General features: G+C 40.8%; 2 protein-coding genes across 7 annotated transcripts in view; one reads left to right on the top strand and one right to left on the bottom strand.

The window, feature by feature from the left end:
• ECD (ecdysoneless cell cycle regulator) overlaps window positions 1-10,301 on the top strand; it is a 41,507-nt gene extending 31,206 nt beyond the window's left edge. Inside the window, exon 15 of the mRNA XM_037130508.2 lies at window positions 10,115-10,301. The gene's annotated coding sequence lies outside the window, so the exon portion shown is untranslated. The remainder of the gene's footprint in view (window positions 1-10,114) is intronic.
• Window positions 531-15,675, bottom strand: NUDT13 (nudix hydrolase 13). Of its 6 annotated transcripts, XM_053663907.1 has the most exons (10): window positions 15,586-15,666; window positions 11,470-11,611; window positions 9,611-9,703; window positions 6,657-6,796; window positions 5,267-5,401; window positions 4,380-4,486; window positions 3,259-3,384; window positions 2,991-3,102; window positions 2,131-2,285; window positions 531-1,155 (listed from the first exon to the last, which is right to left on the bottom strand). In XM_053663907.1, the coding sequence occupies exons 3-10, from the start codon at window positions 9,691-9,693 to the stop codon at window positions 955-957; spliced, it is 1,059 nt and encodes a 352-aa protein (XP_053519882.1). In that variant the 5' UTR covers window positions 9,694-9,703; window positions 11,470-11,611; window positions 15,586-15,666; the 3' UTR covers window positions 531-954. The 6 variants fall into 6 exon arrangements, with proteins under 6 accessions (XP_053519882.1, XP_036986412.1, XP_053519883.1 ...); XM_037130517.2 differs by lacking the exon at window positions 11,470-11,611 and having other exon boundaries at window positions 15,586-15,675; XM_053663909.1 differs by lacking the exon at window positions 531-1,155 and having other exon boundaries at window positions 2,192-2,316.
• Window positions 15,676-16,587: the final 912 nt, after the last annotated feature.

Below are 16,587 nucleotides of genomic sequence, written 5' to 3'. Positions count from 1 at the left end.
TTCTCATTTTCTGCAATTTCTTCACTCATAAAACAGAAAGTACATCTGAACAAAGGAGTGCAAATTTACTTTATCTCCTCCAGATAAATTCTCACCTATGACAAGATATAAAAATGGTGTACATGAATGATGAGAAATCCTAAGTTTATCCTTTAAAGCTCAAGAAATGGTTCGCCCTCACCAACCCCTTAGTTGACATTATAACACTGGACGTGAGAATGGCAGCAATCATACACTGAGGAAAACAGGGACGGCAAAGTGGTCCTCCCAGCCTTGGATCACAAACTGAGCAAGTAACGGCAAAAACCCTTCCCATCTAAGTGCCCCACTGAGAGGCAGTTACCGCAATAGAACATCATTGCAGAGCTCTGAGGGAGACCTCAGCTCCCACTTTCCTCGTCCCTTCAGTGACTTAAAGGACTATGACTTTTACTTCACTACTATGTACAAAATAATCACCTGTACATAAATTCAAAAATATGTTGTGCTATTTGTCTTAAGTCTATGAAGATAAAAAGTAACTCAGTGGGTTGAGATTTGCTATATATTTTTTAATAGTAAAAGTTTTAACCAAAATTATACCAGGCACATTTTGGCAGTTAGATATAAACCCAGCATTAACAAGCCACATGCCATCAGTTGTTTGCACCCAAGGTTTCGGAGAAGATGGGTGAACAAGGGCCTCCATCTGAACTGAAGCCATGGCCTTCCCCCTGGCTTTGACGGTTGGCATCCCAGTAGTCTCTCTTCTTACTCTGGCATCTCTGCTTGCCCGTGAGTAGGAACAGCTTTCACTAACACCGCTGGGAGAGGGGTCTTGCTGTTGGCTTGCCTTATTCTCTTCCTTAACATGAGTTTGGCCGCATATGGCATTTTGTCACCTCTCATTCTCGACTGACATTTGATACGCCCCTCTGAGATGCTGAGGGAGGGGTGTAGGTGGCCTGGTTTGAGCTAAGCAGGCAGGGAAGGATAGGTTGGTTTTTCCACCCACTCCTTAATCAGCTGGTGAGCAATGGCTAACTTAGGGGGCAGCCAGAATGGGAAAGTTCCATTCTGTTGCTTAGTATATGGGTTACTTCTCTTCAAGGCCATGACCACCTCATCATGACTGAACCAGGCAGCTGCTTCTAGTTCTCTCGAGTTCACCTGGATCTGAAAAACATAAGGGAAAACATAATGTAAGATTAGGAGCTACAAAATTTAGAGTATTATGGCCAAAGGTGAGAAGATGGTTCTAGAACTGGGCAATCTTAGAAGGTGATACCTGGGACCATAGGCTGGGAGATAATCAACTCTAGATATTACCCAGGAGCAAAAGAGGCATAATTAAGAGATAAAAGTTACATATATTTTTAATAGTAAAAAATTTTTAATATCCTGGAATTACAAGTACTAAAATATTGAGTGGTTAATCTGGAGGGTAAATTATGAATAATACTTGTTTTTCTTTGTGCCTCTGTTGACTTTATAACATACAAATGTTACTTTAAAAGATAAAGTATAATTAACAATACTCAAAGTCATAGAATCTCTTTGCAAGAAGCAAAGTAGTCATGGGAAGTCATGAATCATGGGAAGCCAGGAAAGATGAGATAGTATTCATTCCATAGGAACCAAAGCAGAACAGACAGACTTTGGTGGACAGGAACTGCAGCGCCATCTGTCAGAGTTGCTGTAGGAGAGCAAGGTAAGACAATAGCTAAGTACCTTTCAACCAGAAAGGAAGGCCTATAATCATTATTATTATGTAATTAACAATATTAATGATTATTAGTGCCCAGCATTGTGATTGGCTTGAGCAATAAAATAATCTCGAAATCAGTCATTAACTTTGGTACATTATGTGTCTAATCTATGGCAGATGCTGTGTTAAGTCCCGATGATGAAAGAAAAATTGTCTCATGACTGAGACATATGCAAGAAAGAATAGAGATCACGTTGGCACTCCATTTCCATGGTGATTATTTTCCTTACAAGATTGATAATTCCTTAAGGATAAATGATATCTTACACATCTTTGCATAATCTAGACAATGTTGGACTAGAAAGGTGCTTAGTGAGTAGCTAATGACAAGCTTGAATGAGGCAGACAAAATATCACAGCATATCGGAAGCCTCAGAACTGACCTCTGTCTGTCCAGGACTCACAGCTGCGTGACAGGCAATCATGAGTGAGCTGTTAGGAAAGGGCCAGTGCTGGGATGCAGAGTACTGCAGTCTCTCCACCTCCAAGCCCACCTCTTCTGCTACTTCTCGCCGGACAGCCTCTTCCAGACTTTCACCTACAAGCACTCAGATTAATTCAGGACAGCCCTGCAGCGGGAGGGGTGATACAGATGCCCATTTGTGAAAGAGCAAAACTGGCTCCAAAGTGCCATTGAAATACTCTTGGGAGAGCCTTAAATCTCTGAGTTTCTACAACAGGAATCAAGTCTAGAGTTGGGTGTTGAACTGCAATAGTTCAACCAACACAGTACAATGCAAAATAGTTACAACACTGAGTAAGAGTGGCAGTGGGAGAGGTTACTGCTCTCGTCAGCTTTAAAGAAATTCTAATGCCACATTTTACCATTTGCAAATTTTACACCGATAGACTGAGTGAAAAAAACATGTAAATAAATACTGAATTCTGGTTAATATTATGCATGCTCAAATATTTAGGGAGAGGTGTACTAACATCTGCCATCTATGCATCAAAAAAGAAGATGGATTAACGGGTAGATAGAAGTATGTGATAAAGTAAGTATAGGAAATTAGAGTCTAGATGGTGAGTGTATGGGTTTTCACTGTACAGTTCTTTCAACTGTACTGTTTGTTTGAAAGTCTGCCTGTAAAATATTGGAAAATTAAATGCCAGAGGCGTTTTCTTGACATAACAGGGGAGGATATGCTTGACACCCCAAGCACTATGAGAGCAACACAAAAATAACCACTACTGGTATGTTTTTGTGTCTTCCAGTGTCATCTGTACATGCCCCTAAACTTACCTATATCACAAAAACCTGCCAAGGCAGAGTACATTCCCTTGGGGAAGGAACTCTGGCGGACAAGCAGGCATCGAGTCCCATCTGACACCAGCGTGATCACCACAGGAGCCATCTAGGAAAAGGGGAAGGAAACTAGGGTCTTGGAGCCTGTGAGTGGGATGAAGGCATGGGTCACCAGGGAAAGCCTTTTAATTGTACCGGCTTCCATCCCCAGGACAGAGCAGTGCGCAGTCTCCTTGGATCACTGGCCATGTAATGCTGTGCTTACCTGTGGATAATAGATGATCTTATTAGAAGGGCACACACGCTTGCTGCCAGCCACATTCTTCTTGGTGGGCTGCCCACTTCTACTGCAGAACTGATGAGTATCATGCCAGCGGAGGAGGGCCTGAGCCTAGCAATACAAAGATGGGCTTGGTTTCATTTGGAGAGAGCGTGAGGCTCATCTAAAATAGTGCAGGGCCTAGGATTCGGAACAGCTCAAAGGGAAATGCTAATGCCTTTCCAGTTCACCTACTTTACATGGTTATTAAACTTTCAAATAAGAAAGCTATCAAACCTATTCCTCCTGCATCTGAAATATAAGTAAAGCACATTTTAAATGTATTATGAATTACTTAAAATATATGTAATATATAAAGAATTATAATAAAACCCCATGTACTTAGGACCCAGCTTAAAAATAAAACATTTCCAGCCCTGGCTGGTGTAACTCAGTGGATTGAGAGTGGGTTGCAAACCAAAGGTTCACTGGTTCGATTCCCAGTCAGGGCACATGCCTGGGTTGCAGGCCAGATCCCCAGTAGGGGGTGCGTGATTGAAATATCAATCACACAGTGATATTTCTCTTCCTCTCTTTCTCCTTCCCTTCCCTTCCCTTCTCTCTAAAAATAAATGAATAAGAATCTAAAAAAATAAAACATTTCCAATATAGTTGAACATCCCAACATGTATTCCTCCTCAATAAAATTTGAATGCTTTTGCAAATAAAAGATGTTTATTTAGAGATATCTCTAATTAAACAGATAATCAAAATCACTTTAGCAAGTGAAATGTAAAGCTGTGAGGATGAGTGAAAGCAATAAAAATAGTGTCTCATAGAAAAAACATGATGCACGACATGCTGTGGGTCATTAATAATGTTTATGAGGCTGACAAATGCCATAGATCTGCAGGTATTGGTCCTGACAGCAATCTTGCCAAAAACAAGGACGGAAGAAAGAAGAAGCAGTCTCCCTACAGCACACTGTCCTTCTGCCAAGGTCGGTGGGGAGAACTATAATCTGGAAAAGAACCGTAGTCCACTCTAGCCTTGTGTCACGCACACAGTTGTTGCCCTTGTACCCTGCTTTACTAAGTTTCCTCCAGAAATGAGAGGTCGGAACCTACTGTGGATAGCAAGGAGGCATCCTTCGCATTCAGCCGAAAGAGAGCCTCCCTGAACTCAGTGAAAGACCCCTTGAGCTCTGCCTCCACTTCTGGTTTCTGTAGGGAAGCTAGAAAATTAGAAAAGAGAATAAAATGAAACAAATGTCAAACTGCCTCAGGCCCCTCTCAAGTATATCTTGTTGAAACAGTGCTGCCCTAGCTTCTCAAATAAGACTCAACTAGGGCAAATAAAAGATATATAGTTTCTCAAGCCCTGTGTGGAGATTCTGAACAGCCAGTGAGTGAAGCCCAGAAATCTTTTTTAACAAGCACCAGGTGATTCTCAATATTTGGCAAATTTGGGAAACAGCATAGTGCTAGTTCCCAAGCTCCTTTTCAGGGCAAGAACATCTGTGCTGGCCAAACACTAGCCCTGGAAAGAAGGTGGAACAGGACATAGGTGCCTATCTGAACCTCCAGTCGGCTCGGAAACCTTGGGCCACACCCTGAAGCAGAGGAGAGGCTGGGGAGGAGCCACGCGCTGCGGCAAACAGGCTCCCAACGCAGCACTGCAGACCCAGCACTACTTCAAGGTGACCCGTTTATCCACTGGCATTGATAAGAGATACAAGAAGGATGTCATGAATTTTAAAACATTTCCTTCGAAATATTTATGACCGAAAATATATAAAGGTACAGAGAATAATACAGTAAACATCTTTGTATCTTCCACCTACCTTAGAAAGAAGGCATTAAAATTCCTTTATTTTAAATGGCAATAGTAGATGGTACTATCTTTTTATGTCCTAACTTAAAAACAGAAAGTTGACAACCTTTCTCTAGTCCCAAATCTTTTATTTTTTTTTTGAAATTTTTAAATTCCCCATAGGAATAATGTGTGTGTGCACCACTCGTGGAAGAGGAGTTGTTTAGACCCAGGTCCAGAGCAAACCATGCTTCGTGCTGTTCAGAGCCTCCAATCAGCACAGAATCTTCTACTCTTTGTGTATCCTGTCCAAGCTTTCCCAGGAGCTTTTCCAACTCTAAGAAACATAAAAGGAGAAGGAGAAACACAAGGGCTTTCATTGAACCACCTGAGCCATCTTACAGGAAATCATCTACATCAGCCTGAAGCAGGCATACCTAGCTTCAGTGGCTGCCCTGCAGCTAATTAGCTACATAAACTTGGTCTAATCGCTTAATCTCTCCAGGCCTCTGTTTTCTCATCAGCAATCTGAGGAGCTCAGACTAAAGAAGGAATTCTTCCTGTGTAACCCTGCATCACTCTGTGACCGTACCATGAAAGGAGCATGTCCTCTAGTTTAAAAGATCCATGGTAGTTAACTTATCATGGCACTGAAAAAAGAGTCACATTTAAAATGGTAGAGACCAAATCAATTGCATAATGTAGTCTCCAGATTATGCCCCTTCTGTGGGCCAGAGTAGAACGAGTGTCCGGGATCCCAGTCTGTGGAAGACAGATACTGTCTCAGGAGAAAACCCCTGTCCTCCTGGGCATGAAAGACTCCTATTCATTTGTTCATAATACAATAACACGTTGCTAAATCTCTAAATATTTAGTGCCTTCTGATGGCATCTTCTTCTATATTCTCATATTCTTCTGTAGTGCTAGAAGCTCCCTATTTGGATACTCCAGCATCTGCCCATGAAAGAAATTAATGGGCAATGTATATTGAAGTTAGTCCATGTACAGCAACATCATATAAAACTAAAAGTATCTTGAAAACCAAATCTCAGCAGTTTAGACATCTCCAGTTTTATACCCCAAGAGAGTTCTAGAAACAAATTAGTTTTAATTCACTTTTAATTTTGACCCTTCCAGGAGAAATGAAGTCGCAATGCAAATTCTTGCCAGTATACCAGTGCTCTGCTCCGTGGAAGCTGGAAACCACGTCTAAGGCAGGGGGTGGCCAAATCTTTTAGGCTCTTGAGCTTTGTCACAACTACTCTGCTCTGTCACTATAGTGTGAAAGCAGCCATAGACGATCTGGAAATGAATGAGGGTGGCTGTGTTCCAATGAATTGTTTTTTAAAAAACGTGGCAAGTTCCAATATGGATGGCAGTTTTGCCAACCCCGCATTTAAGGCAGTAGTGGTTCAGACCATTCCCCAAATACTAGTTGACTGGGCAACACAGGTTTATACACTAAGTAATTAGTTGACAGAAGCAGTTTGAAAACACCTGTCCTTTAAAGCTGGAGGATCCTTCTCAGGGATTCAATATGGTCTGAGTTCTGCTTAGTGGCCACAGGGTGGTCTGCTCTACTTGGGGCTTACCTACTAGGCTATACTGGGGCAGCAGGTATTGATGTTCTGATTTCTGAAGCAAAGGAGCCAGGTTATGAAAGAGGTAAAATGCTCCTGTCTGCTGGGCTTTTTTACATGCATCATCATCTTCCTTCAGTTCAAATAAATACCTGTGTTTTGGAAATAAAGCATTATGAAGCCACATTTATTCACTTGTACAGCATCCATCTTCGAGAATCCTGTTCCTGCACCCCTCTCCTACCACAGTTACTTCCTCTTACTTACACCCCCGCCCTGCTCTCTGAAGGATCTGAGGTGGCTGCAGGTAACCAGCGTCCCCTTTGTCCTGCAGTATACCTCGCCAGTTCTGTGCTTGCCTTTCTGTTGTACTAGCTGTTAATCTGTCTGTCTCCCCACCCAAAAGATTATGATCTCCTTAAGGGCGGGGTCTGCCTTACTTCTTTATCTCCAGTAATTAGCATATTGAATGGCTCAATTCCATAAATATTTATTGAATGGAGGAGCTTCAAGGGTAATAAATATTTACTGAATTGAACCTCAGGGTACTTTGCCAATATTGCACTGTGAGGCAAGAATTTACCTGCAGTGGATTGAAAGGAAAACAAGTTCAGTGATAAAACATCAACCACAGAATACCTGGAGGTGGAAGCAGACTTCACTGTTGCAGACACAAAGTAAACACTATACCTTCAGTAACTCTCATTCAGTCTAGGGAAGATAAAGAGCATGTTTCATCTTCGATGCGAGCTTCTTTCAACTATCTAGTCCCCCAGGTGGACACCATTTGCTCCTTATCCTTACTGAAGGGACCACTGATGGGAAAGGGAAGCTATTACTTGACTTATTTAAGAAGAGTAATATTTTCAGTAGGCAAAATAAAAATGTGGAAAAGAGAACACTGTATAATGAGCTTCTATTGTAAAAGAAATGGTACTGGCACATGTCCTAGGCTTTTCCATTGTCTTCATTTAAAATGGCCTAGGTCTATCCTTTTAGGAGCCTTGGTAATCCTGTCAGCTTCCCTATGATGTGGGGGGGGTTGGGGAGACAGAATGTAGATTCTCTCTGGGCCTTAGAGATAACTATTTTTGCCTGTTAAATGACCTAGAACAGACTCTTGGGTATATGGCACAATTCGTCACTTAAACAGGAAGCCAGGTTTATAGATCTGTTCTGTAGGATCTGCGTGCTTTTATAACACCGCAGGCAGAGTGGCCTCAACATAAAACTAAGAAGCAAAATGATAAACATAACTCAGCAACGTCTTTAGAAACCTATTTTTGACTGTGATAAAAGGGGTTACAAAGATCTCTTTATGGACAAAAGACAAAGGAAACCTGAGATTTTAATACCAGTGATATTTTTAAACTTATCCTGAGTGACTGTAGCCTGCTGGGGCAAAGACTCAATGCACGTCAAAGGAGGGACATGTGCCCCTGAGAAGTTCCCAAATATAAACAATAGAACAAACACAGCCGCCTTCGTAAAAGAACGGAAAGAGTGGTACAGCCCGTACTTTGCCCTAATGACCCTAAAAAGCAAAACAGGGAGGTTAAGGTCTTAAACCTGGGGCCTCCCTCATTGGAACTGGAACTGAGATCCAAAATGATCAGAAACACCATTTTTAAAAGTTCATTTTCCCCCTTTAGTTATACTAGCATGGAAACCATAGAATTAAGATCAAACTTAAACTGTTTTTTTAATATAACTGTGTTTCCTGATTTTTATAGAATGATTAAGTAAAAAATAATCATTCTATAAAAATCAGGAAACACAGTTACCAATTTTTTTATAAAAGGAAATCATCAAGAATCCCACAACTCAGAGATGATCACTGTTTACACCTTGGAACTCTCCAAACTATCAATATTAGACATGTATACATACATACATAGGTCTATTTAGAATCATACCTACTAATTTGTAGCCTTTTTTCTTGAACATATTAACATTTTTTACACTATGTTCCTTAGCAATAGAATTACTTTTCTCATGACTCTCGATTCATTTTTAAATATATTTAATCACCTTAACGCTCATTTTTAGATGGTTCAGTAATTCTGTTATCATTCTCAGAGTCTCCGCCTAAAAACTGTGAATAACCGAGAGCCCAACAACACTGGAAACAAACACTGCAGTTCGGTTGTGTTCTCACCGTTGCTCGTGTAAGGCTGCATGCTTCCGTGCCTTTACACCTCGGACTGGCACTCACGTTTGGTGGAGCTTTCCACGTGGGAACCCTGGCCGTGCGTGTTCCCACCAGAGGAGTTTTACAGTTGCTTCTGCAGGGTACCCGAGGTATTATTAGTCTAGGGCCACTACTTAAATTCTTTTCTTCAATACGGGATTTTTGGACCACGCCATGTCAATGATACAGATTTAACCTCCCAAACTGTGTGCGAGCAGGCTAGTGATCTCAAGTTCACAGATATCAAATGTGCCCAGGCTGTGACAAAGAAGTTAGTTACCATTCTCCAATACTGGTACAGACTTATGTTTTCTACTTCACTGACGTTTAGTTCTTTGGTGGCAGTGGGTACCAGAATTGGAGTTATTTACCTTATTCTCAAGAAACTTCATGAACTATTATTCAGTATAGTTTTAAATTCATTCCATCGTATGGGTGTGACATCATTTAATTTCTCCCTAGCCGCTCATTCCACCGTGCAACAATGCTTCAGTGTCCGCCATGTGCCATGCACTGTCATATGCACCAGGAGTATAGACAGAAAAGACACCATCCCTGTCTTAGTAGAACTTACATTGAAGCATGTCAGCTATTTTAGATATTATTGGAAATTTAGTTTATTTTAAAATGTTCCAGTTACAAATAACTTTCAGTGAACATCCTTATACATAAATCTTAATCACACAACCTTAGTCCTCAATGTAGAATTTTGAGATTTTTATAATTTAATGGGCTGACATTTGAATAATCAGAGCTTAGATTGGTCAAAACTCACCGGGTCTTAGTGATATAGGTCGACAGCAGCCTGTAGCACCAAAAAGATTTTCTCCTGCAAGCAGTCCCACCGTACAAAGACATTGTCGGGCCCCTAGAGGAAAGAGTTAAAAACAAAACATCATAGTATGCAATTTAAAGTAATGAATCACCCAGAGGGTTATACTTTAAGCCAGAATAGTCTTACTTTTTAATATTAAGAGAAACTGAATAGGAGTCAGGTGATCTGGCTTCTAAATTGCATTTCTACCGTAAACTAGCTGTGAGATTTTAACTTTTCAATACCTCTTCCCTAATTAAAACCTGTTCTGCCCAACTAATCTGTGGTTATGAGACTCAGCTAACTACGCACAGGTAACGTGTGCTCGTCCTTCCATATCGTGGATCTCTTGCTGGAAGGTAGTTGCTGAACTAAGGCCCACATTTCTCTCCTCCTTTGTACGTAAGTGGGGCCAAAACTGGCTTAAGAATGGAATGTGAGTGGAGTCACATTTCTCTCTTCCAGGCTGAAGTGGTTCAGAAGTGGCTATGCCTCTTCATCCTCCTACTCCCCTTCTGCTTGGAAGATTCTAGATGGCAGACCCATTAGATGGAGACCCTTGAATCACTACATGGAGAAGAGCCACCCACCCCCCCAAAACCCCCCAACCTTGGACAAGTTATGAGTGAGAAATGAATTTCTACCACAGTAAGTCACTGAAATTTCAAAGTTTGTTACTGCAGCTAGCATTACTCTAATAGACCAAGTGAGTCTGGGAGTGTCCCAGAGTAATGGGGCCACATTTCTCAGAATACCTGAAAACCAAAGTCCCTCTGAATATGAAGTAGATAGGAAAAACACAAAATCATGGCCATTAGAAAAATATTTCAAAAGGCAGCTATGCAAATCTACATGGATCTAAGGTATTTTTTTTTAATTTCATTGTGAGAGAAAAAATGCTATTATCCTAAGAATGTATTTTGCAGAAGGTGATTCCTTTTAAATTGTATATAAGTAAATATTTTATTTCCCATGAAAAGCACATTTCATATTAGCATTACAAGTGTCAAAAAGTCCCACTGAAATGAGAAAATCAGTACAGTTAAATAACCAGCCACCCTTTTAACTATGCCCAAGGGAAACACACTTTAACACTAAACCACCAAGGGACGTCTAAATTTTAGGCCTCCTTCTTGGTGGCATAATCATGAAACGCATATGACTAATCTTTGGGCAGTTTTGGCTATGTTGGTCCTAACCAAGGGTAAATTATATTTAGCAAATGACATTCCACCAAGTATTTACTGAGCCTGACTTTATGCAAGGGCCCTTAATGAATACAAAAATGTACAGGTTGAAAAGCCTGCTCTCAAGTGACTCCAGCAGGAGAAAGAAAACAAATAATCTCACAGAAGGCGGTATGTGGTACGCAGGTTACAAAGCCCCTAGGAGAGTATTAACAGTGATCACACTTACACGATACACTGGAAGAAATGTATTTAGAGCCAACATTTCCTCCTCATATATATCTCTGAGAACGTAATAAACACTGCTTTACCTAGCAATTCCACTTCTAGGAACTTATCCTAAGAAGGAAAGGATATGTAGAGGAAAATTAAATGAAAGTTATGATCAAAGGAAATAATACACAGCTGTTAAAAAATAAATAGAAAATAAAATAACAGTAGAAAAATATATGTGTAATAAGCAGGAAAGATATTCAAGATATATTAAGAAAGTAATTTTTGGTTGGTTTAATCTGATTTAATTAATTTATAAAGAAAAGAACATATATTGCCCTGGCTGGTGTGACTCAATTGGTTGGGGTGTCATCAAGAAACCCAAAGGTTGCAGGTTCAATTTCTGCTCAGGGCACATACCTGGGTGGCAGGTTCGATCCCCAGTCTGGGCATGTACAATTCCCAGTTTGGGTGCGTACAGGAAGCAACCAGTGAATGCTTCTCTCTCACATCAGTGTTTCTCCCCCTCCCTTCCTCTCTCTCTCCTTCTCTCCCTCTCTATCTAAAGAAAAAAAAAGCAATGAAAAAAATCTCCTCAGTTTAGAATAAAAAGAAAGAAAAGAATATATATACATATAAGAATATATAAATTAGATACATATTTATTCAATATTTGTATTTTTTAAGTGACTAGAAGTTCACATAACAAGCCGTTAACAGTGACTAATTTGGCAGAGCAGATGGAAACAGAGATTGAAAAGGGTACCTGTAATTTTTACTTTATACATTTCTGTACTTCAAAAAAAATCGACCATGTGTACACACTCCTATTACAATAAAATAAAGTAGAATGAGGAGTAGTTCCTGGGACTAACCGCACAGTAAGGCTATTTCACTGTGGAAACAGGCCATTGTTTCCAGTAGGACCTCATCACATTCCCTGGGAGCCAAAACAAATGCCCTTGGAGTTGTCCTTGAATCCTGAAAATTGTAAGAGCTGTTTGGTTGTAGTCACGACCAGGATGACCTGCGTGGCCCACTGCACTTGCTTGCCTGATGCTTTGCCTGGTTTCTGCCGGTAAATCCTACCCCTTGTGAAGCACCTCGACCTGCTAACTCATGGGATGGGGGTTGCAGAGCTTGTAGAAGACATGGGCATGTATCACAGAAATGTGCACTTGAAACCCACATGATCTTATTAACCAATGGCATCCCCAAACATTTAACTTAAAAAAAAAAGAAAGCGCCCTGGCTGGTGTGGCTCAGTGGAGTGAGTGTCAGCCGTGAACCAAAGCATCTCCAGTTCCATTCCCAGTCAGGGCAAACGCCTGGGTTGCAGACCAGGTTCCCAGAAGGGGGTGCACAAGAGGCAAACACGCATTGATGTTTCTCTCCCTTTCTCCTTTCCCTTCTCTCAGAAATTAAAAAAAAAGAAAGAAAGAAAGAGAACATGATGAAGTTCTTAATGTAGCTTTAAATAATATCAATAGTCAAGAGCAAATCTAGAATTATTTAAACTGAGAATTGTACCTTTGTTGGTATAGTCATAAGCCTAGAAGATTAAGTCTAATTCCTTTTTGAATGGCCCCCTGTATATTTTTATATCATTTTATATAAAAGAAGTATAAAGTCTATTTAAAAGTATAACTACCTTACAGAACATCTGGCACACAAAATTGTGAGAGCACCCATTATATTACCACATAAAAATAACTTCTACTGAATATATATTTTCTAGACTTTTTACTTATATAATTTTTACATATTTATAATCAGAGGACATATTTTTCAACTTGCTTTCATGAAACATGTTATAAGCAGTCTTCAATGTTTTTATGGAAACTTCATAATTTTTTTTGCTACATAATATTACATTCAAACATACTCATACTGACTTCAGACATTTTAGGTTGCTCTGATTTTAAAGTATCAGAAATACCACCTGAATATCTCTGTGCTGATATTTTCAAGTTATTTTTTTTAAGATGTTACCCAAAGTAGAATTACTGGGATAAAATTTATTTTAAAATCAATGGCACTGCCCTGGCTGGTGTGGCATAGTGGTTTGGGCATCATCCCATAAACCAAAGGGTGGTCGGTTCGATTCCGAGTCAGGGCACATGCCTGGGTTGCAGGCCAGGTCCCCAGCTAGGGGAGCACAAGAGGCAACTGATTGATGTTTCTTTCTCATGTTGATGTTTCTCTCCCTTACCCTGTCTCTAAAAATCAATAAATAAAATCTTTAAAAAATGAAAAATAAAATCAATGCCTCTTTCTACACATTGTCACACTTAAAAAATTTAATAGCATTTGGTTTAAAAGAACTTTTCTATTTCTTTGATCACTATAGAGATTGAAAGTGTTTTCAGATTTAATAGTCCTTGTTCCCCTTTTGAAAACATCTGATGTCCAGTGCTCATTTATTAATTGTGGTTTTACTCTCCTTTTTGACCATTCTAATTTTTAAAATATTATAGCCAGTTGGTGAAAGACACATATATGATCTCACTTACATGTCGAATCTAATGAACAAAATAAACTGATGAACAAAATAGAAACAGAGGCATGAATACATGAAACAGACTGACAGCTGTCAGAGGGATGGGGTGGTGGGGACCAGATCACAGCACGTGAAGGACTTAGCCAAAGGACACACATGCATAACCCACAGAGACAGACAACTGTGGTGATGGGCAGAGAGAAGGGGAATGGGGCGGTGGGGGGGAAGGGAGTGGGCAAAGCTGGGGGAAATGGGGATATTTGTGATATCGTAAGCAAAAAAAATAAAGTTAAAAATATAGTGCATTTACAGCACATTTCACAATTTGATCACCAACATGCACCATAGGAACCAACTGCTCTATGTATTGTTTTTCTCTTTGGAACAGTCATTCAGGTTGAACCTCAGTACCGAAATAAAAAGGGGCTCTTTTAACAGTCAAGAGGATATGTGAGATTTTAGGATGAAAATATAATTTCTTATAGCCCTATACTATTCAGAAATCTACTAGAGTGAAAATTTGCTACTTTTTTCTGAACCACTGGTGACTGTTTTACTATCTTTTGGGATCCTCAGTGTGATGCCTAACTCCAAGTGTATTGGCCCAGGGCTCAGGTTTGGCCAGCGTGCCACCGTACTCACGTCCTTCTGCTCAAAGGCCACTTTACAAACAGAACAGCTGTCAATTGTTTGAATCAGTGGCTACTGCTGTGTCTTAATGCCTCACGCACACTGAAGATAAAGTTCACTATTTACAAAACACATTTGGCAGAAAATACCGGCACCATTGTTTTACTTTAGATGACAAGCTTAGGCCTGCCTTCTGTTTTGTTTACAGTACAAATGCAGGTCTCCAAAGCGAGGAAGAACAGGGACATAAGCACTGGACAGACTCCGGTCCTTTTATCCCTGGCTCCCCCACAGACTGAACGTGTGGCCTGGGGCTATCACCTAGCTTGTGGGAGCTTGGTTTTGGTCTCACTTCTCACTGGAGGGGGAGGCGGGGGCAAGGGGAGGAGAGAATAAGGATCTCAGTAGATCACCACTACATCAGCTTTTGCATGCCTACTTCTCAGGTCTGCTCAATTGTAAAATCCTTAAAGGTGAGGATTGCGTCTTCCCCATCTACAACAGCTAGCACAGTGTAAAACACAATATATTTATATTACTACATGAGTGAATGAATGAATCCATCCCATTTTACAAGATAAAGCTTTGAGAAGTTAACCAGTCTGAGACCACAATCCCAGGGAGCAGCAGAGTCAAACCCAGGGCTACCTGGCTCCAAAGCTCATGTTTTGATAAATATATGGGAAAGCATTTTCTAATATTCATTTTACTATTTATGTTTTTTAAAAGTACAAAGGCTGATAGACAGGAAAGGTAATACTGTTTTACTGAAAACTATTAAATTATGAGGCAAATCCCTTAAGAGTCACAATTTCTCTGATCCCCCTTTAAAGAATGGTTCACATGCTTCTCATCCTGTTCATCTTAACAGAAGAGAGATTAATTTGTCAAACACTACAGCATGACAAAAAAGCCCATCTTGAATCTCCCTGGTTACATTTACCAAGAGGCTGGGCTGGTAGTGTTTGAGAGCCCTTTTCAGAGGGTCTGTCTTTTCATTACCGCGGACCATAATGAGAGGGGGCATATGCAAAACTGAGAGGCCACTGGGATACAGATCTCAAGATCTCACTAACCAGCATTATGGTTTACTTTCTAAAAATGAATTTTCCCTCCTTTAATTCAAAAATAACTCAGGCACAATGCAGAGAAGTTAGCAAATCCCATTTTCGAGTGACTCTCAAAAAAAGTACCAGAAAATTATTAGCTGTGGTTAATAAGATAGTTCCACAAATTATGATACAAAACTGTGGTCATTCCCTGGTTTCTGCAAGAAGGAAAAGGGGCTAAGCTGGAACTGCAAAATGCTGTAACTAAGAGGGTTTTTTCCAAGTTCTGCTTATACTTTCTCATAAAATGCCTTCTGTACTTAGAACCTGAACTGTTTTCTGTCCAGTTGTACTCACTCTGAATTCTGTTGGGGGTGCCGTTGTAGGCCTCAAAATCAGCAAACGCCAAGAAACTTGAAACGTTCCTGGGAAGTGGGGCTTCCCTTCCCAGAGGGACTCTGCCACACTTCCCAGAATCCTCCTGGGCATGCACTCTGGGAAATGTAGTTCAAGGTTTATGTGCTCTGCTAAGCCCTCCAGTGGCACAGATAACATGCTTGTGAAAAGCATGATCTTCTGAGGTTTTCTAAATCCATTACGAGGAGAACTGTGCATTTAGAGAAGGCGAAGTAGCATTAGATCCATGTTTTGAATAAGACAAAAATGAAATCATTAAACCAATTATACACAGAGCATATTTTGTGGGGGAAGGGGAGGAGTTTGAGGCCAGAAATCACATACCTTTCAACCTTTCTGTACCTTTAATTCTCTCTCTACCTACTTTTTTTTTTCTTCAAAATAAACACCATTTTTACATGAGCTTTTAGGAAAAGAGGCAGGAGGATTTATTTGCCTTTCCAGGCCTTGGCTTTCCTCAGCTAGAGCTCCAGCTGCTGGCCCCCTAACACGGAGCCGTCTGCGTGGCCAACACCGGCCTGGCCTTGAAGCGACGCACGCGAGAAGCTTGTCCTGCTCGAACTGCTCCTCGAGAAGACGGCTGATTGTGGCGTTCTTTTCCCTTCATCGTATTTCTTCTGAATTTCCTTTGATCATTTTTTGTTTAAAATTTCTTCCCCCTCAGGAGTCAGTTCGGCCTCTCTTTCGCAGCTCAGGGGCAGCGGGAAACTCACACTGCTGTCACCATGCAGCTCCTTACCAGGGTCTCCGTGCGGACCAGTCCTTTGCTGGGTACGTTGTAGACGACATCAGCAATCCCTGTTCTGCACGTGCAGCACCCCAAGCCCAGGAGAAGTTGCCCTCATCAGCCTCAAGGCTCGGTACTTCCTGCTGCCTCCCCACACACGGACTGTGTACGCAGTGGGGGCCGATCTTAGGTGGCAGCAGGGTGTCCCAGCCCAT

Source organism: Artibeus jamaicensis, unplaced genomic scaffold (assembly GCF_021234435.1).
Source record: "Artibeus jamaicensis isolate MK-2021 breed Jamaican fruit bat unplaced genomic scaffold, CSHL_Jam_final contig_332, whole genome shotgun sequence".
In the NCBI taxonomy this organism is placed as follows: Eukaryota; Metazoa; Chordata; class Mammalia; order Chiroptera; family Phyllostomidae; genus Artibeus; species Artibeus jamaicensis.
This window is presented reverse-complemented; position numbering and strand designations above follow the sequence as displayed.